Source organism: Centropristis striata, chromosome 1, assembly GCF_030273125.1.
Source record: "Centropristis striata isolate RG_2023a ecotype Rhode Island chromosome 1, C.striata_1.0, whole genome shotgun sequence".
Lineage (NCBI taxonomy): Eukaryota > Metazoa > Chordata > Actinopteri > Perciformes > Serranidae > Centropristis > Centropristis striata.
Window position 1 is genome coordinate 35,471,609 of NC_081517.1, and position 24,558 is coordinate 35,496,166.

General features: G+C 39.9%; 1 protein-coding gene across 1 annotated transcript in view; it reads left to right on the forward strand.

Annotated features, from left to right (window-relative positions):
• Positions 1-7,006: 7,006 nt before the first annotated feature.
• The window catches only part of prr36a (proline rich 36a), a 29,461-nt gene continuing 11,909 nt past the window's right edge, over positions 7,007-24,558 (forward strand). Inside the window, exons 1-3 of the mRNA XM_059340173.1 lie at positions 7,007-7,241; positions 22,865-23,539; positions 23,710-23,806. Coding sequence (XP_059196156.1) covers positions 22,969-23,539; positions 23,710-23,806 — 668 coding nt within the window. The 5' untranslated portion in view covers positions 7,007-7,241; positions 22,865-22,968. The remainder of the gene's footprint in view (positions 7,242-22,864; positions 23,540-23,709; positions 23,807-24,558) is intronic.

Below are 24,558 nucleotides of genomic sequence, written 5' to 3' on the forward strand. Positions count from 1 at the left end.
AAGTTTATTTTGTGAAGAATATATATATATATATATATATATATATATACACTATGCCAACCCCTTTTAACATGTAATCAGTAGTACTGCCTAGTAACGATTTAGTTTTCAAATCAAAGTTTTAGTTTTTCAGTCAAAATGGCATGTAAAAAAGTGGTTTTCACTAGTTAAAATGTTTATTTCACTTGTTCCAATTTTAACGTGCAACAAAGTATATTATCACATGTAGAAATTGCTCAAAACTGATTTACAAATATATTTCTGAATTGATCATAGATGTCATTCCATTTTTCACATGTGACAAAAATGATTACAGATATCTAGAATTTCATTTCAACATGTTCAAGAATTTCCCATTTCAGATATTAACAGTTGCATTTCTGATCTGTCTGACATATCAACAAAATCAAATATGTGGGTGTCAACGTTTTAATTACCATATACATTTCCATAAAACTATCTCCAGTGAAAATTCCTTTTTCATTGTGTAAAATTTGTATCCGACTAGTTAGAAAAGGAACTGTAGATATCTCAAATATAATTCTTTCTACTACGAATATCATTTTCTACTTGCAGCAACATATCGAGCATGTCAAAAAATGCATGTGGCCAGTCAGAATTTACTGTAAGATATCTAGAGTTACATTTATGATGTCAGCAATGTAAAAACAATCTATCATATCCAGTGAACATTGCCATTATTAAGACTTGACATTTAACTAGTGAGAATTGAGTTTTAGATATCATTCATTAGAATTTCAACTAGTCAAGATGACATTATGGATATGCTGACTTGGAATTACAACATGTAAAGAAATGTAATAATGATCTGTACTTGTTTTTGAATAGAAGCCAACGGTAAAAGTTTACTATTTGTACATTGTAACATTTCAACTAGTAAGAAATTATATGTTGATATCAAGAATAAAGATTTTGACAAATGATTAAATGATGAGGGCCTTGCCATACAAACAACTGTTGTGAGTAACCTGCATGTTCTTGCTCAGAGCTTTCAGAGAGGGGAAAATACAACTGTGGACTTTTTTTTTCTTTTTTTTTCTCAGAACAGTCCGATATGATGAGCTCATTTCCTGGTTATTGAACTTCCCAAGTGAGGCTTGGCAGCTGATGTAGCACATCTTTGTCTTCCACCCACTTAACCTAATATCATCATACATTATGTACTGCTCTAACGATGCCTTGATGGTTCATGTCAGACTGTGTGAGAGGGAAAGGAGACGTAGGATTCATAGTTGAATGCACCTCATAAAAGTGTTGCATCATTTTTCTTAGAATAAAGAATTGCCAGTTGACACAGTTTTTATGCCTCTAGTCTACACAGATGATTGGTGGCTGGATGCATTATGTTTTCAGGCTGTACATATGTCCCGTTCTTGTGAAGATATCTCGGGGACACCTTGTTGGAATTTCTTACAATTTGGCACTAATGCCCATTAAACTCAAGGATGAACTGATATACCTTTGGTGTTCAGAGTCAAGATTCAGAATACTTTATTAGTCCCAGAAGGGCAATTCACTTTCACAGTCAGCCTGTCCATAGTAAAAAAATATTTATTATAAAAAAGAAAATACCACCTACCTGAGGGCATGATTGCAAATTCCCTAACCCAGGAACAGCCCCGGGCTTTGAAGCCAATTTGATAGTGGGCAAACCGTGGAATTATGACTTCTCTTGATACCATGAGGCCCAAAAAGACTTTTACTAGACTTACACTGCGGAGAAGATGTCTGTAAATCAGCAATACAAACTCTTAAATAGCACTTATTTAATTTATTTAAATCATCAGTTCCTAAAAGTTGTAGAATTCACTAAAAGCCAAATCCAGTTCAATCCAGAGTTATTTTCCTTTCTCAGTTCATGTAAGCCTGAGACTAGAAGGGTTAAAGGAAAGACTAGTGCTCTTGCTTAAATTTTATACAGAAAAGTCCACATTTTTTTGGCTTCATGTGCCACTGAGCAACTTTCATAGGAATGAACAGGGCACTGCCTCCAACACTGTATCCAGTTTTCTTTATACATCCATAGATATCTGAGGAATAGCTGGAGGGAATTCTTGAAATTTGGCACAATGTCCACTTGTTTTGGAGGTCAGAGGTCAAGGGAAACTACAAGGCCGTTATTCTAGTTCTTCTAACGTGATGTATGTGTATGCAGGAGCACTTTTTCTCATTTCTTTTGATGCACAATGAAAGCCTTAAGGGAATGTCTAGCTCCTGAAGCTGTTAATGGTCTATCAGCTGTAGTTTCAGTGTGCTGATGTTGGGCGTGGTGCTCTGTTGATGCCAGTTTGATCTCAGCTTGAATTGAAATCCTGTCACTTGTGGCTCTCTGTTTGAAGTTCTGTGCTTTTTATATTAACAAAGCAGCTCAGATCAAAACTGCAGGCCTGTAGCAGCAGCCACAGCAGTTTCCTTTTCCTGTTACATATCTTATGTACTGACTCACTAAATCTGCAGCCACCAGAGTTTGTGTTTGGCTAACGGTCTGTGTGTGGGCTTGCAGAGTGTGTGTGTGTTTTGTGCCACTGGCAGTGTGTGCAGCTGTCGCTACACTACAAGGTGTTTGGGCAGATGGGTGGCCAACAGACCACACTAAAGAAACAGATTTAAAAGAAACTAAGTCTGTGTATAAATGCCCTGTAGATTATCAGTCTATCCTAATTCTGTTAAGGATTTCTACTAGAGACCAGCGCTGAGTCACGCCCCTGTGTAACAACATTATGAAGCAATCTGAAATGGATGGACAGGATGTGAGGGGATTTATTAGCTTTTTCAGCTCTGTGATATAATAATGGACACCATTAGTGCTGAGTTTAGTCAAATAAAAAAAGGAGTCTGAAATGGTTTACTGACTGGTGGATTCACACCCAGGAGGCAGCATCCTGTGGCAAGAATGTGGTTTCCGGGTTCAGATTTGCATTAAGGGGAGTGCTACAGGTGAATAGGGTAAATGTTTTAACCAATAGAAATCACCATGAAGCTTCGTGATTACTTACATAAAGAAAATGTTTTTTTTTGTATTACAAGTTTCTGGAATTTATGTTTTATATTATTAAAGATGAACTCATTTGTAAACATTTCCAGAACAGAAATCTGAACACTGGATAAAGCAGGTTAAAAAATGATCACTCCATAAATCAGAAAAATTTGAGAAAAAATGTTACAAATTAGGCTATGAATGATATAAAAATAAACACATCTGTAAAAACCTTCAGAATATAGATAGGAATGAGACTGGAAACTTGAAGTGATATTTCTGACTCAGAGTACAACCGAAAAACTTCTATTAAAAAACAATATGTATTGTATAATTCCTACAATATGCGACAGCTGAATAGGGTTAAAGTTGTTAACTTATAGATACCACTGTGAGACTATTACTTACATTAAATGAATGTTTAAATGCATTTAGAAGAAATCAACAGGCAAATAGACAAAGTACAACTAAAATATACACCACAATGTGTATTTTGGATGCTTTCTTTCCATTGGTTTGGAAGAAGTGCATTAAAAATGATTTTTGCCTGTGGTTGCTTGCCAAAATTTATTATTTTGTATATGTATTGTTTTAACCCTTTATCAGGCGAGGAACTATATTTGGTAACTTTAGGTAATATTTTGAGAAAAAAGTTGCAAATTTACGAGAAAAAAGTGGGAAAAAACAACTTTTTTTCTCAGAGATTCACCACTTTAAATCTCATAAATCTGCGCATTTTTTTCCTCGTAGATTTGCCACTTTAATCTCGTAAACTTTTTTCTCAAAATATTACCCCCCTCCCCCAGGTCTGTATGTTTTTTTTACACATTCTGGCAGTATGTAATATCCTCCAATATTCTCTAGGGTTGAAATTTGGGATTTGCAATTATTTCAATGAGTGCCCTATTAAGGGTTAAACAAGGTTTTAAATGATGCTGCAGCCAACTCGTTTGTATTCAAACCAAGTTTAAGTTTCAGAATTTGTGAAACTTTAGGGAGAGTTTTGGGTTGGGTTTTCCCCCTCGCTCTGGCTCAGTGCCCCTCGCCGATTGGAAAGGCTGACAGGCTGCTGATGAAACAGCTGCCAGGGATAGAGAGACATGACTCACACACTCTCACTCCTCGTTGAGGCACATTGAGGATGTGTTCAGTGACGAGTCCATGGTTGATGATTTCTGGTGAGCCTTCATTCCTCCCTTCAGTCATGGAGTTTTAGATTTCCCTTTGCCCTGGGCTTTTTCTGCTGAATATCTCCATTCTTTCTCCTCGTCTCTGAGCTTTATTAGAGAAAACAACAGTTAATGTCAGATGTCTTAACCCATTCACTCTTTTTTTCTCCCTGTGAGTTGCAATAGTCTTTGTATGTCTTCTGCCTTTTCATTGATTTCTATTGTGGAGCCTGCAGCTGCAGCTCAGAAAAAAAGCATTCAACGTGGAGCTATTGTGGGCTTGTACTAAAGGGAAGTGGACACTGAGCTCAACTACATGCAGATAAAATTAAACTTTAGTCCTTCTGAAAGACTCAGTTTTAGTCAGGCATACTCCCAACTAGCCAAATCTCAGTGTACAGAAAACCCTTTGTCACTGTGCAGAAGGAAGAATATTAATCATGCAACTTGGTGTCCTAAATTTCATCTTAAGCACCCAAAATAAACAGACGGGTAGAAGAAAAAGGCAAAGAGTGTATGTGGAGTGTCAGTGCTTTATTTATTATTCATGCCTTCAGCCCCCAAATAGAGAATTTTGGGAAGAAAAGAAAAGACAATAAAATTATGTTAAAAGTAGTTGGAAATATAAAATGGCAAATACACATGGTGCATAACAACATTGCCTTCTATTTGATAAGACACTATTTGAACTGGGTTTTGTTGCTAATAATAAAGTATAATAAAGTTGGGCCAATGGATGATACTATCGTCCATCGGCGATGGCTGACAACTATCGACCTCAGAGCCAAACATCGTGATTTAAACCAGTGGCACTAATGGCATTAATGTGTGCTCAAAAAGTACCAATTCTGATTTTATTAACTGATAGAGACTATGGCTGTCAGTTTTTCCTCAAAATCGAGTTCAAACAAGGCCAAAGTAAAACAGTTTATGTTCGAACTAAGAGAAGAGAGACAGATAAGCCTTGTGCAGTGAGATCGTACAGGAAGCCTGAATATTCATGAATTATTATTGACATTTTGAATTCAAACACATTATTATTACAATTTAATCAGTTAAAATGAATCACAATGTTTCACTCTGGATTGGCCATTGTCGTTTGCCAGTTCAGTAGACATAGCCCTACCCTCCTGTATATAACAATACCTTCAGGATTATAGTATTTGGACGCAGTGAAACTGTCATACTTATCCCGTCTTATCCTGTCTCCTGAAATAGAAACAGGGTAATCAGGGTTATCTCAGCTTGGGCTGTGAGACTAAATTTGTATGTGTTGCTAACTGGGAATAGGAGGTCGAAACACATCAGGATTTACTGGGCTGGAAGGGTCAAAAGAAATAACACTATATTAGTTGCATCATGTGAAATGTAGTATCCTGTGTTATTGGAGTGATATCTAATCAGGATATCTATGTTGTGAGTCCCCAAATTTCATGAAAGTGCAATAAAACTTCAGGAATACTCCTCAAATCTCCAAAACACGGAGAAATGCACATAGCCAATATTCACAAACTGTGCCTTTAAAATGAGCCAACAGGATTCCCATAAAGTTATTCCCCGGCTGCAGTGATGGTGCAGAGAAACAGAGAGAGCAGATGCAAGATTCAAGATGCGTCCAAAAACACTCTGACTAATCAATCTTAGTATCAATAATGGTATAGTGACGATATCTTATGAAGATCTGGAAGATAAAAATAAAAATTCAACTGGATTATTTAATATAATATCAACTTAAAAAAACAGTTATTGTCAATACCAGTATATTGCTACTCCACTATTTTATGTCAGAAATAATGTGTTTTTTGAACATTAAATGTATGAGTGTAAACATGTTCTTCTGAAATCCAAAATGTACAATGAGCATGTCTCTATCTATCGAAAGACAACATCTGTTTGCTTTTGTATACACTCAAATATATCATCACACTGTTAAAATAATCGCCTATGTAATTTTTTGTCAAAATTGTTTTTTTGCCTAAATCATCTCCTCATGACGCCGGTCACCTATGGTAAAATCTCCTACATCCTCAGTTGATCAGACTATGTGATTTTAGCCCTTTAAGATAATGGCTTAAAGCAAAATAAAATGTGACTTAGGCCTTCTTCTGACAGGCTTGTGTGACTCTTATGTAGACACCTTCAAAATAAAGTGTTACCATATCTTGCTTAAGTCACAAAGGCATGTTAAAAAAATTGCCTAAGTCATTTATTTCTCTTAAGTTACTTAATTTACACACCGTGTTATTACTATGCCAATAGCCATCCCTTGTTACATCCTTTTTTGAGTGAAATGATCAATAAATGTGATATGTTACACTTTTGGGGAAGTTTTTTGTGTTTCCTGCAAAACTTGAAAAAATGAGTGAGGCGATTATTTTAACAGGGTGACGATATAATAAAAATAATAAATATATTATATATTATATTATATATATGTGTGTGTGTGTGTGTGTGTATATATATATATATATATATATATATATATATTTATATATATATATATATATATATATATATATATATATATTTATATATATATATATATATATATATATATATATATATATATATATATATATATATATATATTTATATTTATTTATTTATTTATTTATTCTCATTAAATTAAGTCGCTCCTAAATCCCCAGGACACTCTTCGTGGCACCCCTAGGTGGCCCCGGACCCCCTGGGCTCGAGCTCGGTTTGAATTTGACGTCACTCCTGCTTTGCATAACCTCCAGTCTCGCACTGTCGATTGGACAGCTCGCGGGATTTAATCTGCATTTTCTTTTATGAGCAGCGGCTCCGTCTACACTCCGCCGCCGCCGGACTCCTCGGTCACTCCCCCCGCCCCGAGTCCATCCTTCATGAAGCCTGCCGCCGCCTGCCGCCGCTCAAACGTGGAGGGAAGGACAAGGAGAGGGACGCTCGCCGCAGCCTGCGCGGGTTTATTGTTAGCCCTGTGAAATTTACGGCGTTGTCGACACATTTAGTGCATTTCTTTTTTAAATCTCCAGCGCAGGACCGAAAGGGACGGACTGTTTGTTTCTCCGGGAGTCTCCGACAGCAGCAAGGTAACGTACGGAGAGAATAATCAACGTTTCTGTGGGAGTAAAATAATTTAAGTTATGCTGCATCACCTTCTCGTTTCTTTGTGCCTTTTTAACCGCAAAGTAGCCTCGCAGCAAAATGACTGTAAGGGAAGCTCGCCTCCTTTTCTTGATGTGAATTTTAAATGAAGCAGACTGGGTTTGTTTTGAACCCAGACGCCCTCTTTGCAGTGTGGAGTTTGTGGCTGGATGTGATGATGGACGTTAGCATGGTACGGCACGGAACGGTCGGGGCGGTGGTTTCAACGTGGTTTTGACTCTCAACATGGCATTTATTTGGGTGTACAAGACTCAGCTGGCACCGTCTTGGTTGTATCGGGTTCAATTTATGAACTGGCTTCATGTGTTTCTCTCAGCGAGCTGCTCCTTCAGTGCACCGCTATTGTTCTGTGATGCTAAACCGGGCCTTTCGCTAAACCTGGGATAATTCAGCGTGTTTGTTCTCAGAGACAAATGGTATTTAAAAACTCCACTTGAGGCTTGAAAGAAACACAGAAACTCTTAAAACAATAGTTCCAAAACTGGGGTCCTGGGACCACCAAGGGGTCATTGGTGGAGACACCATCATTACAAGGAACAGTTTGATATTAGACACTGGTGATGAGGCAAATAAGATCTACAAAAAAAGTATCCCATGTGTTTGAAATATGTTGGAAACCCTGTTAATGTAGCCTACTGATCATAAAGATCTCTGCTCTGTTTTTAATTTAATTTGAGGCATCCTGAAGTCAAGGATGTTATGTCTTGATATCATATGAGATTTGTTGAAAGAAGAAAAAAAGCTGAAAACTTAAGTCAAACATCATACATCACTGATGTGTTGCTAGATATGAAAAGTAATTTTGAAGTATCTAACACCCTGTATTTTACTGCCTGCACACCCAAGTCCTCCAGTGCCTTTTCAGTTGTTTCTTGCCAAGATAACAGTCATCTCTGTTTTCATATTTGCATCCCTGCACATGGAATGATCGTTTTCTTGATTTGGCAGAGCTGCAAGAGAGAAGGGAGGAATAGGGCGAGCTCAGAGGTAGACTATCAGACGGCATCGTCTGCAGATCTCAGCGATAGAGGGATGCTGTTGTGTTTATCATTCAGCTTTTGGCTCAGAGTATGCATTACATAATCCTTGTGTTTTGGCCTGCCTGGGTGTGGTGGGCAGTGTTTGGGTGTGGGAGCAGTGACTCTTGCTTTGGCTTCAATAAGATATTTGACATGCAGGCCCTCACTGGGGGTGTCGCCTCCAAAAAAAAACCCTCATGCTACAGCTTCCGTGTGTGTTGATGTTGTTGCTGAGGAGTTGATGCCACCTGGGTGTGAATGACACAAGCAAATGGTTTCTCTCCCTTTTTGCTTTACATCTTTTCTGGCTTTCTAGCTAAGCCCCAATAGCTCATAGACTTAACATTAAGATGACGCCGCAGATTTTAAAATCACCCATCTTGGATGGAGGAAAGTCTTAACAAACAAAACATTTTGAGGTCAGCCTCATTGATGAATAAACTTGGTACATATCATGTTTTACCTACCAGGTATTTGCACTGGTTGGTCAGTTACTGTTGCAGGTCATTTAAGTGAATGTTAGTATGTCTTTTAGGTCTTTGTGTTTCGTTTTGAGACTGGATTTGATATTTATTGGTTTGGAGTAGGGCTAAGCAATTAATCTAAAATTTAGATATAACAAAAGATATAACCAAGTATTGCAAAATGTAGCAGACTTATGAAAATGTCATCATCCAATTGATGTTTATTAGTAATTCTAATAAAATTAAAAGTATAAAGTTGATGAAACAATGCAAAGTTTGTTTGTTTTTAAGCCTTTTAATAGGGACTCTGTGCCTTCGTGACCCCAAACAATGCATTAATGTTTCGTGAAATAAATTCGTCCATCCAAATGAACAGTTAGTTTTGGTGGCTCCTTGGTGCTAGACGGCCATTTCCAGAGGAGTAGGAACAGGTTCTGTCAGCCCTTCAGGTTCTGTGTAAGCCCCACACACAGATCAAGCCTCTTATTTGGGACGCAGCCTGTGATTTTAGCCACTTCCGATGTCAACACCTCTGTTTCCCTTTCCTCTTCCTAAAGGCCAAAGCAAACTGGAAGAGGTGCTCAAAATAGTCGTCTCATTTCACTGCATCCTATAACCTTGAAACAAGTCTCAAGGGATCGGATAAGATGGTTTAAAGAGGAAGCTGCAAGCACTATGCAAAAGAGAATAGTATTTTATGTTGAATCATTATCTAATTGTATTTTGCTAAATCACAAAGTTTTATTCCATCTATATGTTTTTTCACAAGGTTGCTTCAAGTTTATTACCTGGTGTCTTTTTCAGTCTTGTCCTACTTTAGTGACTGAGGCAGGCCTGTGGTGCCTGATGAAGTGGCTGCAGTTGATTATTTCAAGCATGAGAGAAATGCAGGTGGTTGACATTGCAACATTTGTGGTAGTACAACTTTTTGAAATGCCACATGTTGGGAAACAAATCAAGGCTTTCTTCTCAACCACTTGAGAGCTTTTCCCAAGCTTGTAATAACGTGTCAGATTTCAGCAGCCTGGGCCAGCCCACCAAAACGACTTGATTTTTATCGAAGAGGACGAGCCTGTGAACAAAAACTAGCTACTGCTGTCTGTAGTGTCAGCTTCATCCTTTTAAGTGGTGTGATATGCTGTTGGATTAATACATCTAAGGGCTGACGATTTCTGCTGTTGATTCAGCTTAGCGGAGGTTCATGTGCAACAGCTGTGAGAGTTATGATGGTTACGGATGTGTGGGGTGGGGGGGGGGGGGGGGTCAAGGGTTCAGATCTATCCTCCACCACAATCCCATACTGTGAGAACAGAATGTACTTACTGATCAGTCTCTGCTTTATCGGCAAACATCATTGTTTTGGTATTTTTAGATTTATTATGGAGAAGATGTTAAAGCTAAAATCCATCACATTCAAAGTACTTTCTTAAAATTAAAGGGAGAAAAAAAGAGGTCACATTGGTATTACCTGAATTAATCTTTCTTTGGCCCATGCAAAATGAATAAAGGGCAAGTAATATGCATTCAATCATGCAAAAAGTTAAACTTTTTCGGCTGCATCTGGCAATCTTTTTTGTTATCAGTTAATCTACTGATTATTTTAACAATGCATACATTGATTGGTTCATAAAAGGCATATCAACTAGCCTGATGCTAAACTAATGCCATATGTTTGTTAACAACATGAAATGTGTAACTGTTTGATACCATGATTTAGCAGTGACATGTACGGGACTCATTAAATGCCCATCACAAATCCAAAGAGCCTAAAGGCGACTAATCGAATGTCTTGTATTGCCTGACATCCGTCCAAAACCAAATCATAATTTGGCAAACTAAAACCGGTTACAATTGTGGCCTATTCAGTTTATCCGTCATTGCAGCTTTGCTTTACTTGTGTCTGTTTCTTGCACAAATATTTACTGGTTCCAGATTCTCTAATGGGAATGTTTTGCACAACTGAACCAAACGACTGTGATCGACTTTCAAAATTGTTGCTAAATGATTGACTAATTGTTTCAGCTCTTTTGTTTTTTTTGTCTTCATTTTTTATGTCAACATTGACATTTGCGCTTTTCAGCCTGCACCGTGTGTGTGAGAGAACTTGCTCGAGCAATTGCATCTGCTGGGAAGTCAGCTGCTTTTACAGGGTCAGTCTCAGGCCCACACCCATGGAAATTCAATCCCAACTCCTGCCAGCTTTACAGCATCTGTTTTACGATGACATTTGGGGTTAAACTATATCATTCACCCTGAGGGTTGGTCGTGCATCTCCTGTGTTGCTGTTGGCTGATCGGCTGTGGAACGGTGAGACGGGGTGGTGCCGTAACTCTCGTCACTGTGGTTTGGAGGCTGGCACTCTCCTGCCCATCAGGATAAAGTGGTGGACGCTGGCGCTGCATTTTTAGGCACTCAGTCTGTCTGGGACTGTGAAGCTGGGCTCAGTGCACTGTAATTATCGAAAGAGTAATTCAGCACTTTCGTAGTCTGTTTGTTAGCTCACTTTGGGTAGCCTTGAATGCCACCCCAAAGACATTTTGCTGTGCCATGTCAATATAGACCTTTTAGGGTGCATTTGCATTGATATTCGCACTGCCACAAACTGCAGAATTAGATAGATGTGTTACATTTGCAGCTAATGAGAGGACCTGTGTGTGTATGTGTATAGAGTCACTGCATAAAGGAGAGGGGGCATAAGAATACTGTATGATAAGGATTTTTATTTACTCAGCAACATTTGCTATGTGTAGTAGAGGCCTCTACTGAAGCAACGGTGTATATTTTGATTTATTTAGTTATTGATCCAGGTCTGTCTGAGGTGTATCAAATTGCACAACTGCTAAAAGGGTATGTTTGTTTGTGTTGAGCAGGCTGGGTATATCCTGTTGTGGTCCTTTGCTCTGACTCTTGATAAGCAAAAGAAAGTAAATCCTGTGTATTTAGTAATGGGTTTGTGTGTGTATGTGTTTGGTTTGCACAGCTCAGGGGTGTGGTTGTCAGAGAGGCAGACAAGGTGTGTGATCACTGTCCATCTGGCCTCAGCTCACCCTGCCCCATCAGAGGCTTGGTAACTGATCTGGCCCTCGGGCCCTCCCGTTTTATATTGACTATCTGCCTGCCTGTCTATAACCAATTGGCTGGTGCACAAGAGAGTAGCCGCTGGCTGGCTTTAATATGGCAAAACTGATGTCAGCTCTGGCTTCTCGATATCCAACCATCCTTGACAGAATCTCTTCATTTGCCTTTTTTTGTTTATGCTGAATTCAAGTTACTAAAAATGTCAAAAGCTTTTAACAAAATAATGAAATAAAATAAATTGCAGGTTACGTTTCAGCTGTTCTTCTGCACTGCCCTCCTCCCTTTTTTTTTATTCGTAAGTTGACATTGGAAAGCAACAGGAAATGGAAAAACAAGGAGATGATATAGGACAAGGGTCCTTACCATTAAGCTGGTGTGAGTTTTATACTGCAGTATGCCTGCTCCTTCTCTATTTTCTAGCTATGGCTCAATTCTATAACTCCCTCCCTACCTTTCACTTCCGTCCATTTCTGGCAAGCATTCTACAGCATTGCTACTGATTTCTGCTACACATCCCCTCTTTAAATTAGATTAATTTTTTTGGGAAGTGGTGTGTCTGTTAAGGAAGATTGTTAGTTATTTAACATAATGTAACTGACATAGGAGAGAGAGCAAAACTGATGCTTTGTTAATATGGCAACCATTTAGCAGTGATGTGTGGAACCACAGCTGCAGATGTAGCTGTCTGAATGGATATAAAGACTGCTACTTCAACCCTATACAGTGGTGTGGTAAAGTCGAGTGCAGTTTCTATCACTGATACTCAGCCCAGCTATTAATGAGCAGGTTGAAGGTTGGATGTGCATTCAATTGATCCATGTGATATACATGTCTACTGTCATCCATCCTTCCCTCTTTCACCCTGCAGCCCATTCGATATCCCTGGGTCCTTTTGGGTGAAGTTACCCGCGCCAGCTGCTCTCTCGTCCCGTTGCACCAGTTAATCCACTCAAAACCCACCCCCACTCCCCTCGGCACCATGCCTGAGGGGGGTTACATGGTGCACAGTGCAGACAATGTGGCTTGTCTGCCCCCCCTCCCCCTCACAGTACCCTAATGTTACACTCAGTTATGCATGCAAACACTTAAGATGATCATCGTGAGTGTTGTTGTTTTTGACCAGATCTGATTACACACACTCACTTCTCTCGCTGGTTGATGATGCCACCCTATTACTATCCCCACTGTCAGTCTGTCCTGGTGGCAGCAGGTCCTGACTCGGTGCTTTTTGAAAAAACCCTGCTAGGGTTGTAACAGATTGTAACCCGTATCCCTGCAGCCTTTCAGACCACTCCACTGCCAGTAGCCTCCAGTCCATCCCGTTCTGACTGCCACTCCCTTCAAGGCTAACTGGCTTAGTCCATTTAACTTGTAGCCACACTTAACCACCTGCTCCTAATGGCCTTATTGAATAGCTTACAGTCACTTAGCACATGTTAGTGTCCCGTATGGAATTGATTAGAATGAGCTGCGTGATTAAGGCCTAGCCCAACCCCCGCTTGATGAAAGTGTTTTTTTTCTTCAAAGGGCATTGGTATTTTTGTCAGTACCAACACTTTTTGTATATATATTTTTTTTAGTCTTATTTTTTCATATCTTTGCAGTGAAGAGAATATTGCAATGCTGTGCAGTTCCTATGCAACTTTTCAAGCTATTTGCATTAAGGTTATAAGCCAAACCTTGCCTTTACGCACTGCAATGGTAGACAATCTTGGCTAATCATTAAATATTTATGACACAATAGAGTTTTATTAATGCAAATAACCTTGTCCTGTTGTCCAAATAGAAGCCTTTAGTTGGATGTCTTCCAGGTGCCTTTCATTCCAGCACAAGTATAAAGGATTTGTCATTAACATGTGGTGTGTTGCCAAATCACGAATACAGGTCAATTTGTTACTCTTCCGCAGAAGGTGCATATGTTTATGAAAACATGTTAGAATGCATTGACATTTGTGGATTGTTTGTCAAACTGCAGATCATAATGTGCAATCATGTTGATGTTGACGATTGGGCTTCGCTCAGAATGCTAAAGCTGGAGTAAATTCTTGGTTTCTGGTTGGTAGCTTGATCAGATCATAGTTGTCCAGGCGATTCATGACATTGTGCAGTTTGTTGATAGTCGACTTATTCAGCACAAGAATTCATCAGTGCAGTCCTGGGATGAAATACAGTGATATAGGGCTTGTCATCACTTGCACGCAGTCTTGTTATTTAGACAGATGAGGAGGAGACAGTGAGTTGGTAAAATCATTAAGGGCGACTGCATCTCTTTGTCTACAGATAACGAGGTACACGGAGTGCCATTCATCTTCTTGATTGTGTTCTGCAACGGGTGAGAAGGAGCCTCTGTAGACAGCCCTGCCCTCACTGCCACCCACAGCTGCTTACATTGGTTCATTGCAAAATATGCATGGTTTGGGTGATGTTTTTATGGTTTTGAAATTGCATTATTGCATCTTACAATATAAATAGGATGTTCTGGAAGAGATGATTAATGTTGGAATGCTTCCTTTTCTCTACTACGCATCAGTGGAAAGCAGGTTGCATAGTCAAGCATTTCAGAATCGCAAGAATTTTAGTTGTTGCCTTGAAAGGATAATTCACTGTCTTTCACTACTTGGTTAGAGCTGTGTTGATAGTACAACTGTTTCATTATCTGCTCTTAGATTTACATTTTACCATTCACCATTAAGGTTTGAAAATGGTTTGAAAATGGTTTGTGATGGTGATGGCTAAGCACTAAAGTTCACAGTGAATAGTTGGGCCACATGGGAAAACTATGCTTGGTAACTTTTAGTGCAGAAGTGTCTTTGTGTTTTGTTGTTTTGTCTATGTGATCTTGACTAAATAGATGGGATGTCACAGAGCGTATGCATTTCTGTGGTTTTGTTTTAATGAGACATTGTTGAGAGATTGAGGAAGAATACCAGCATCTCCTTACTCCCTCCTCCCTCAATATCCCACAAGTAATGGAGATGCTTTGCTTTCTCGCCTGCCAGGCAGCCTGCTGAGGAATGCATCTTGTGATTAATGGGTGTTGTAACGTTGACAGTCATCTCCAGTCTACTCACCTTGTCCATGTGTCATCTCTGTGGTAGAACAGGTGGAGTAATTTTGGGTCAAATGTTCTGGACAGCTGAAACTTGTGTGGTTTATTGTCAAGGAAAATATATTTTTTTTAAAAGTTTATAAATGTCTGAGACAACCATACGTTTGCTGGACTGCAGCAGAGGCAGTACTCAAAACAAGAAATCTATTCTAAATTTATGAATCCTCTTACATGACTAAAACATCTTTCTTATAAAGTGGCAACATCAGTTACCTTTTTATATTACTTGATAAGCTAAAATGCCAAGAAGGCATATATTTAGTTAAAAACTGCACAAAGAATGTATTTGAGTTAAGTTCAAACCTAAATATGCTATTCATTCATTCATTCATTTTCAAGGAATTTCCATTTGAACAAGTTTGTGCTCTTCACAGCCAGTGGGACACTGTGCCAAAAGTCAATAATCCAATTTCAGTGTTGCTCATACACTGATAGTAGCTGACAAGCTACATCATCCTTCATTTACTTGATGTTTATTGGTTGTTTCTAACCTGGCACGAGCTGTCAGCATCCTTCTTAAGACTGTTGGATCACTTTGCAGAAGGGAAGAAGGATATTTCGCACACTGTGAGGTGTAAGCACCTTTAGACTAATTGCTATCCATATCATTGGACCAGACACATAACTATTTGCACATGCATTCAGCCTAGTGAGGTCTAAACCTCAACTTATTGACTCCTGCCACTGAAGGATTTGCATCATTTACTAACATTCACTAATTGTATTGATGCCGAATCAGTCATTTTATGACAAAATATTTTTTCTCCTTGACCAAATTTGAGAAATCTAAATAAAAATGCATGAAGTTTTATATTTAAATATATTGTATGTACATAAATTGGCAGGGCAGAGAATGCTATACGCTCTATTCTTAAGCGAGGAGAACAGATTTAATCCTGCCTGAACAAAAAAGTTTGATAAATAACTGCTGAAATCAAACTATGCTACTGATACCCACTAAAAGTGGTAGCCAAACTGAATCTCTGACTTAGTTAAATGTGACTATGTTTTTGCTTTTTTGGTTATCATAGCTTAGAAAAACTACATTATCCAATTCTTTGGCCATAGAGCCACAGTGCCTTCTTGTTTGGTGCTTTCTAATTAAAGGATGCATTCCTGTTCATAACCTGCTTTAAACTGACTACATTAGCCCTAACTGGGAAAGTCACAAGTAAGATTAGTGATACTGATCAAGGCTGTAGAACAGGGTCACTTTTATTCAAGAGCGGTACACTGAAATTGATAAGTATCCCTTTTCTTGGTCGTGTTTGTGAAATATCCTCCAAGGACTCATGATTGTACAATAATTGTGTTTGTGTGTCAGAGCGAAATTGAACTGCAAAGACTCAGTGGTGTGCAGAGATGGAGGAAACTATTCAGCAGTGTGAACTGTAGAGCATAATTTTCACAAATGCTTGGCTCATATGCACTCTGCCTCTCCTGTCCGCATGCTCAGAGACGTATGTCTGAGTGTTCCAACAGCAGATTCAATTTCTCTCTTGTCACTCTGTATGTGTGTGAACTAAACACTGACTTGATGCAGCACCACTGCCTTGTATGGTCAGATAGAGAAATGGAGGCAGTGTGTGTAAAAGCATGCTACTCAAAGTAATTTTATGGTCCAACTTTTAAGATGAATTTGTTCTTTTATCTGGCATTGAGAATTGATTCTGTAGATTTGATGGTTTTTGGAGTAGTAGTAGTAGTAGTTGGAGATTAGCGTGAATGTGAGCTGTTTTCCTTGCATCTGAACTCTTGAGGCCTAAGTTAGGAAAACCCCTTTCTTTCCCAAACACGATTAAACCTCTTGTTTTGCCTATCACTGCATAAACCGACCACCCACAAGCTCTTAGCCTTTTCACTCAAATACATTTGTGTCCACACTAGGACTGAATACTGCCTGTGTTTCATGCTGTGTACATGACTCTAACACACACCAGAGCAAAGTTAACTAGCAGATTGACAGACATTGAGATGAAAAAAAAGTGTGGAAGTGAAAGAATGCAGGAAGTGGCGGGCCACTGAATTCCAATTTTCTGTTGTTGTCTGCTTGCATGTACATTTCTGCAAATGACATTTTCACAACATGCACACTTTCATCCTACACATTAATTTGCTCTCTCGCACCTCACACACTGCCCCATCTCATGTACACAAACCGCACAAACATTCATTGGACTCCCCATGACCCTTTTCACTCCCTACTCATACACACACATAAACGCACACAGACAGCTGTCACTGTGCAGCCCTGAGGAGTCTTGAGGAAGTCAGCAGAGCTGGAATGTAGATGGGTTGGATGTTCTCTTGATACCGCTGCTGCTGCTGCCAGAATTCACTTTTTACCATTAATCATCTTGGAGCAGATGCAGCATTGACGTGGATCTTAAAGTAGAAACTCATCATCGCACAACTGAAGTGGCTAGTTTAACATTGCAACCAAATATTTGTGTTTGGATTGAATATATGTCAGAAAATGATGCCTCCCAAATATCTTGTTTTGTTGGACAGTCAAAAGTCAGTTATCAGTGATGACTACATTTCAATAGTTTACTAAATCTACTAGTAGGTTCAGAAGGCCGTTGTCATCTATCATTATGGTTGATCACACAGTGTTAGTTGTTGGATTTCTCCTGACAAAAGCCCCAGATCAGAGGCAAACTGGCGTTGGCACTCACTCCTGTGAGTGAGATCCCCATGTGTGAACTGTTCATAGAATCTAAGGGACTCACCCATGCATCTGCTGACACATTTCAGATATCTGGCATGCTAAATATCCAGATCTGTTGGAGCTTCAGCCATTGTGAGCACAAGACATGGGTTGGTAGACGAATAATATTAAGAGCTCTGGTGGTGGTGTGTCTTTTTGAGATAAGAAAAAGAGGAAGACTGTCTCTTCGTGTGTGAGTTTGGGAAAGTAAAAAATAGTGTAACTGTCTCTGAAACGGTTTATATGTGCTTGAGCATTTGAGAGGGAATAAAGAGAGAGGTTGCAGAAGGACGATGGTACACAATGTTTCTGCAGTAAGCCTAATTAATAATTAATTTGAAACGCGGCTTTGTCTCTTTTTGACCCGCCCGCCTGAACCAGTGATATTTTCTAGTACGCTGGATAACTGTATAAATTTCAAACCTGCCCGACTCACAGGTCAACCTACCTTCCCATGGTTCACCCACTTATCACCAAAATACTCATCACAACTTGTGTACTGTGAACTGTACAGTGACCTGACGACTTTAAAAGTTGGGTAAGCTGAACAAGGCATTAAACGTTACACGGTAAACATCTTTGACATATATATACAATTGGAAACTGTACAAAGACAATATATTTTGCTCAAACTGAAACTTTTTTGTAAATGTACTGAATTATGAATATGAGGCATTCGGTTTTTGTTTACGTTTTTTGTGTCCCACCTTGACGACAACACTCTTGACAACAAAGGATGTTTACCAGAAAAATGGTAATGAGACGTATGGGATGAAAGGATAAAAAAATGACTAATCCAGTAAGAGGGAACTGCCCAAAAAAATAGACCTTAAAATGTCTGAAGACTGTGAAAGAAAATTAGGAGCATATTTCAGTTTAGACACATGCTCAATGTATAATATGTTTTTGCTGGTTTGCAATCACAGCCTTGTTAAAGCAGTCTAGGGTAAATCTACCATTGACATTAAGCCCCAGCATCAGTATCAACAGCCCCCGCATCCACCACCACCTCCAGCAGTCTGCACAATGCATTCCAAACCCCTGCCATGCTCTCAACACAGCTAAATCCCCCTCTACTTGTATTAGACACAGTATTAAAAATGACCCATTTTTGTCAGGCACCACTTCTAATGTCTGGACAAGTAGAGTGAGAGACTGAGAAATGGTGTAGGACAGATGTAATTAAACTGCCTCGAGACGGGTCAGGAGTAAGATTTAAAGATGCACAAGGCCATATTTCTTTATTAGAAGAAGTGGAATGTAAATACCACTGAGGCCCTTTCTCTGTCTAGACAGACTCCCGCTAACAAACTCGCATAGACGTCTGCATTTATAAACACACCCTTCTCAATAAATGCATGTTGCTGCAGTAGTTTTTTTCTTTTTCAACCTTTTGAGCCTTTGTCCATCACAATACTTGCAACACATTGTAATTGTCACCAGGGGTGTTGAACTAATTGTGTTACTACCCATCATGTGGAGCTGGCTTGAAAGAATGCATCCTGAATATGGTTTTAAATCTTCAGTGAACCAGGATTTGTTATGCAAATGTGGACTGAGAGAATGGCAGACAATGGAGTTGTTTTTTTTTTTTTTTTTTTTTTTTTTTTTTTTTTTTGCATTTCATCGAAATGCACGAGGCGGTTCATCTTGACCAGATGGACGATTTTTAAAAAATGCTGCGGGTGTTTCAGTCATTTTTTTTTTTTTTAGCATAAAACGGTGTAATAGAGCAGCTCTGACTCAACATGTTCCCAGCCAGATGATAACAGCTTGAAGAATCTCAAAAGTCTACATAATATTGGTGTCAAGTGTGGTCTATTGGATATGAAAACAAGCAGCAGCCCTGCAGAGCAGCCTAGTTGTAATTAAGTAAAACATCTCTTATCTGTGCGTGCGTGTGTGGATGGGATTTTAATGATCCATTCACTTCCTCTCCATGCTGCGTCACATAGTGTCAGCTGGTTAGACATGATGCTTTTACTTGGCCAGAAGGGGGTCATCACATGAGGAATGTGATTCATTCTGCTATCTGCTAAGCCCCTGGCATTAGTAGCTAGACTGGCAAAACTATGCCATGCACATCACTGTGCCAGTCAAGTTCCCTGTCTCGCTGCTATTTGTTTGGAGCAGCTCCTTCCTGTCTGAATAAACTGGGTGGCATTTATTGACACGGTCAGCTGCCGCCTTTCTCAAATGGCAAGTTTGACCTGATGTAAAAACAAATAAATAACACAAATGTGCCTTCCCATCAGATTAAAATCTCCCAATTTGCTAATGGCTGCCAAACCTTCCCATTTACATAAATGGAGTGAGGACAATGGATTTGATTCACGCAACACTTTCCCAAAGGCTCCGCACATTATCTAATTGACTATCACTTGAACCCAAACACTGTAGACCGATCACAACAAATGTTATGTAAATTTTGCTTATCATACTAAATAAAGTCTTGAAATCTGTTACAGAGACACTTTCTCTACAAGTACAACAGTACAATGTTGTACATTTTAATGTGATAAAGAATCACTTTTATCAAAATACAAAATTTACACTACATATGTGTGTATATCCTTGATATTCAACTTGCTATGATTTCATAGATACCAAATACTTGATTGTGCTGCTTGCAGTTTCTGAGATACAGTAAGGCCAATTTCTTATCATACTATATTTGATCTTTGGGCACATAGGAATACTGTATTTTCAGTCTATTGCAGTTGTCCCAAGTGCCCAAACAATTTGATTCCTTGTTTTGCTCATACAAGCCCAGACAACACTTCAACTAAAGAAAATGTAAGAGTTGAGGCTTGATATTTTTCAAAGGAAGAGACAGTCCAAACTTTGTGTTGGAGAGCTTCCTTCCTGTGTGACATTTGTAACCACAGAGACCAGAGAGAATAAAGACAACAGAAAGCAGCGGGAGTGAAACTGTTTTAAGCCAAGCACTGAGTCAAGGTTGTAACTTATCCGCGGCTGAACCAAAGGGTTGGACTTGTTTATTTTAAACAGGAGATTAGGATTTTTTTGTGGTTGTGTGTACAGGTGTGTGGGTGTTAGTGTAGAGTTGGTGGTGATGTGTGTTCAATGGTTATCAGCACTCAACTGGCCAAACAAGTTATTCCAAAACTGGCAACAAGTGGTCTATTTATCCATTTGTCCTTTGATGCCTAAAGCATTGTTTTCACTGAACTTACAAGGACGGTTTAACTTTGTACAGGAGTGCACACGCATCGACATTTTTGGAGGTGGGACAGAGGGGCCACAGCATTTTGTAACCACCTATGTCCAAAGGTCAGGAAACATTTGTTTCCTCACCAGTTACACATTAACAACAATAAGTGCTGCACCTTCAAAAGACTTAATTCTAAAATTTCTGTTGGAGATGAATATAGATGCTTAATCCAACCTACAAAGCAATTGCTTGTCGACTTTTTATTCTGCACTTATGCGGCTGTATAAATGCACTCAGTATCTTGTGTCTGTGGAAAATTCTGCTCATTGGAACTTGTCCTGGCTTAATGGCTTGCATAAATAAATTGTCTACTCCTTAGTAGTTTGCACTGAAAGGGCAGAGTCTGCTCTCTTTCTTAATTGCTGTCATGGTTTGTTCATTGTTATTACTACTGCCTTCCTTGCCTAGTAGAAGGAAGCTTTTCTCTTACCCCTTTTTAAGTGATTATTTGTTCCATTACTTTGTTATATTCGGGTGTGTCTTTGCTCTTTTTCTATACCCCTCAATTTGTTTTTTTTCCTCTTCAATCCATCTCCAGCACAGCTTGTTTCCTAGGCCGTACAGAGCTTCAACTGGTTGGACCATATGTGTAGCAATTTACTGGAAGCAGATCTATTAGCAGTTGGAGGAGGGGAGGAACAAGTGGCTATAGGAAAAAAAAGGGGTGTAATCGGGAGGGGGTGGGGAAAGCTACTGTGGGGCAAAGGAATGGGGAGTGTGGGTAGAGGAGGCGATTGAGGGGGAATAAACCCATAATGGATCCTGGAAGAGCTCTGTCCAACCAGATTAAGGAGGGGTGGGGGGGGGGGGGGACTTGACCAATGTGGAGGATGTGTGTGAGTACAGTCATATATACGTCTTGAACTCATTAACCTCTCCACCCTTCCTTTTCTCTAACCTCAGCTTTCTCTACATTAATTTCAAGTTTTTACTAATGCTGTCGATAAAGGAATCTCCCAGCACATAAATCTCTCTTAAGTGATCACAGGATGATGTGACGATTACCATCTGCATCTGTTTTAAGAGGGAAGAAGACAATGGCTTACAAATGGGTCATTTGGTGCTTGTTTTCCACCTCCTCCCTCTCCTCATCCTCTGTGGGCTGTGTGTCATGTCAGGAGATTGTGAAGCCTCTTTTGGCTTTTCAGCACTTCAAACCACAGCTTTTTCCCCTTTTCAATTTCAAGATGCTGGAAGCCATTTGGAGCACAGTCACAAGTCATCAGTTTTTTTTTATAATCCTACCCCATAAAATGTGCATTTAAAACAATCCACGGTTCTTTTATGGTGTTTTTTGATACTGATTCCCAAGTTTATTTTAGTGCTGCACGCATTATGATGCATTATAACCATGGCAGTTCTGTAAGATGGGCGGACTGTGGAGGAGAGTGACTGGTTTAGAAAACAGATTTGTTGGCATCTCTCACTGCTCACTTCCTGTTTTTCAGACTCCCCCAAATTCCTTGGAGGCCCCTTGCCATAAATGGCATTTCCTTTGGCTGACAGTGACATGGTTATCATATGACTTCATGAGTAGTGCAGCATGTTAAATTCTACATTTACGAGGTGGTGTGCAGTAATAGCGGCGGCGGTTCAGAAAGGAGACTGCAAAATCTGTGTGACGTGGGTTTTGCAACCTACCTGCCCCATAGTCGATGAAGGAAATATTGGACCCATTTATCACAAGCCACGTAGAATATCCTGACATAAAATGGCATTTTTTCAGATTTTAAATTCAGGAGAAAATGAAATCAGATCTCAGGTCTTAACAACATGCTCTTGCAATCATCCATCCACATGACATTCACAGCACTCCCAAATAAGCTGGAGGGTTGGTAGGAGAGGCTACTGTGCCCACTTAGGAGACATGAAGTGTATACACATTTCATGTAATTGGTGCAGTTTGTAATGCATTTTGTTGTTCTTCTACAGGACACTGAAGTGTGAAAGGAACTGGCCAATCAAGACGAGTGTGAACCCCTGGACCTTGCAAGGAAGCAGCAACATTGGCATCCACACCTTTTTAGGAGGAGGGAATGAAACCGGATGGGGATACCATGGAAACCACGGAGCCCACTGAAGCTGCAGCAGAGCCCTCCTCATCACAGGACAACACAACGGAGCAAGCCCCATCGCAATCACAAGAAGCTGCAAATGATGCTGCGCCCGTGGCTGCTCCGAAGGCCAATGGCAAGCCAGCGGCAGGAGACCTAAAAGTCAAACCAAAAGCTGTTGCGGCTAAAACACAGTCCTCAGCCAAATTGACAGGGGCGTCTGGATCACGACCAGGTACTGCCTCGTACCGCACAACGAATGACGTCAGATCCTCCAATAATGCTTCTGCAGCTGCAATCAAGAAGACGTCAACTACAGCAAAAGCATCAGCAGCCGGAGCTGTACCTAAAAGGCCGGTGGGTGTAGCAGCAGTTTCTTCCACAGTCAAAAAACAATCTAGAGTGCCTGATAAGAAGCCTGTTGGACCGGCCAGGACTACCTCTGTTGCTGCTGCCACAGCAACAAATGGAACCAAACCAACAACAGTGAATGGCATTCCTAAGAAGAGACCAGTAGCTGAGACTGTTAACGTAGCAAGACCCAAAACCACAGGTAAGTCTGAATGAAATAAGTATAACTGAATTAAATTGAATAGTTTATTTATTTCTTATCTGAAAATATTTAATAAGGCGTTTCTCTGCTGACTTTGACAACCTATGCTCAACATATTTTCGTGAACTTTTTTCTGCAGCCTCATTTTAATCCTTTTCCGTTTTTTGTAGTGTCTGCCAGCAGAGCAGCGGCGTCCACTGCCCCAAAACCCAGCACTTCGACCACAACAAAAGCTGGTGGTCCCGCAGGCGTTTTAAAGACCACCAGGTATGTATGTCAAACACATATAGGCAGCAGGGGTGATATATTAATATTAAGGGCCAATGGAGCCATAGAGTTCTCAAACTCAGGCATTTTAATAAAGTTTTGTGATTGGGAATCTCCTTTTTTTTCATTGACAATATCACTCTTCACCCACTTTCTCTCTCCTAGCTCTGTGTTTCATTCACACACATCCTCCCCCCTCTCTGAGGTCTGAACTTTTTAATCCCCCTTACAAACTGGATGAGAGGAGGACTTTGTTTATCTTGATTCCCTGAAAGAGAGCGGTGGAGAACGATGGCCATTGTGGTCTCTGGGCCGTTATTGAGTCAGATTTCACTACAGGAGTGTGAGTCATGTTAGCAGAAATAACCTGAGACAGAAGGCCTTAACAGAGGCAACGTTACTGAAGAACTACTGCTTTGTCCCAATCGAACCCCCTGGCAGAAACCAGCTCAACCTCCCCAGGGCAGAGAGCTATTGACTTGGATTGCGATCCTTCTCAAACTGAGCTTGTGGTTTGGATAGAGGGGGCTCTAGTTTGACTAAACTTACTGAAAGTGCTGCTCGAAAAATGATCATTTTGGCTGTAGAACTTCACAGTTGACCCGGTCATTTACTTATTTTACTTGAGGCATTTCAAGTGTTGGAGTGTGATTAGAGTAGCACATCATCCCTGTGTGACCGTTTCCTGGCTCGCTCCCCAGGACATGACCATCAGGCTCTTGCCTCTGCTTGAGACAAGGAGAGGACAACAG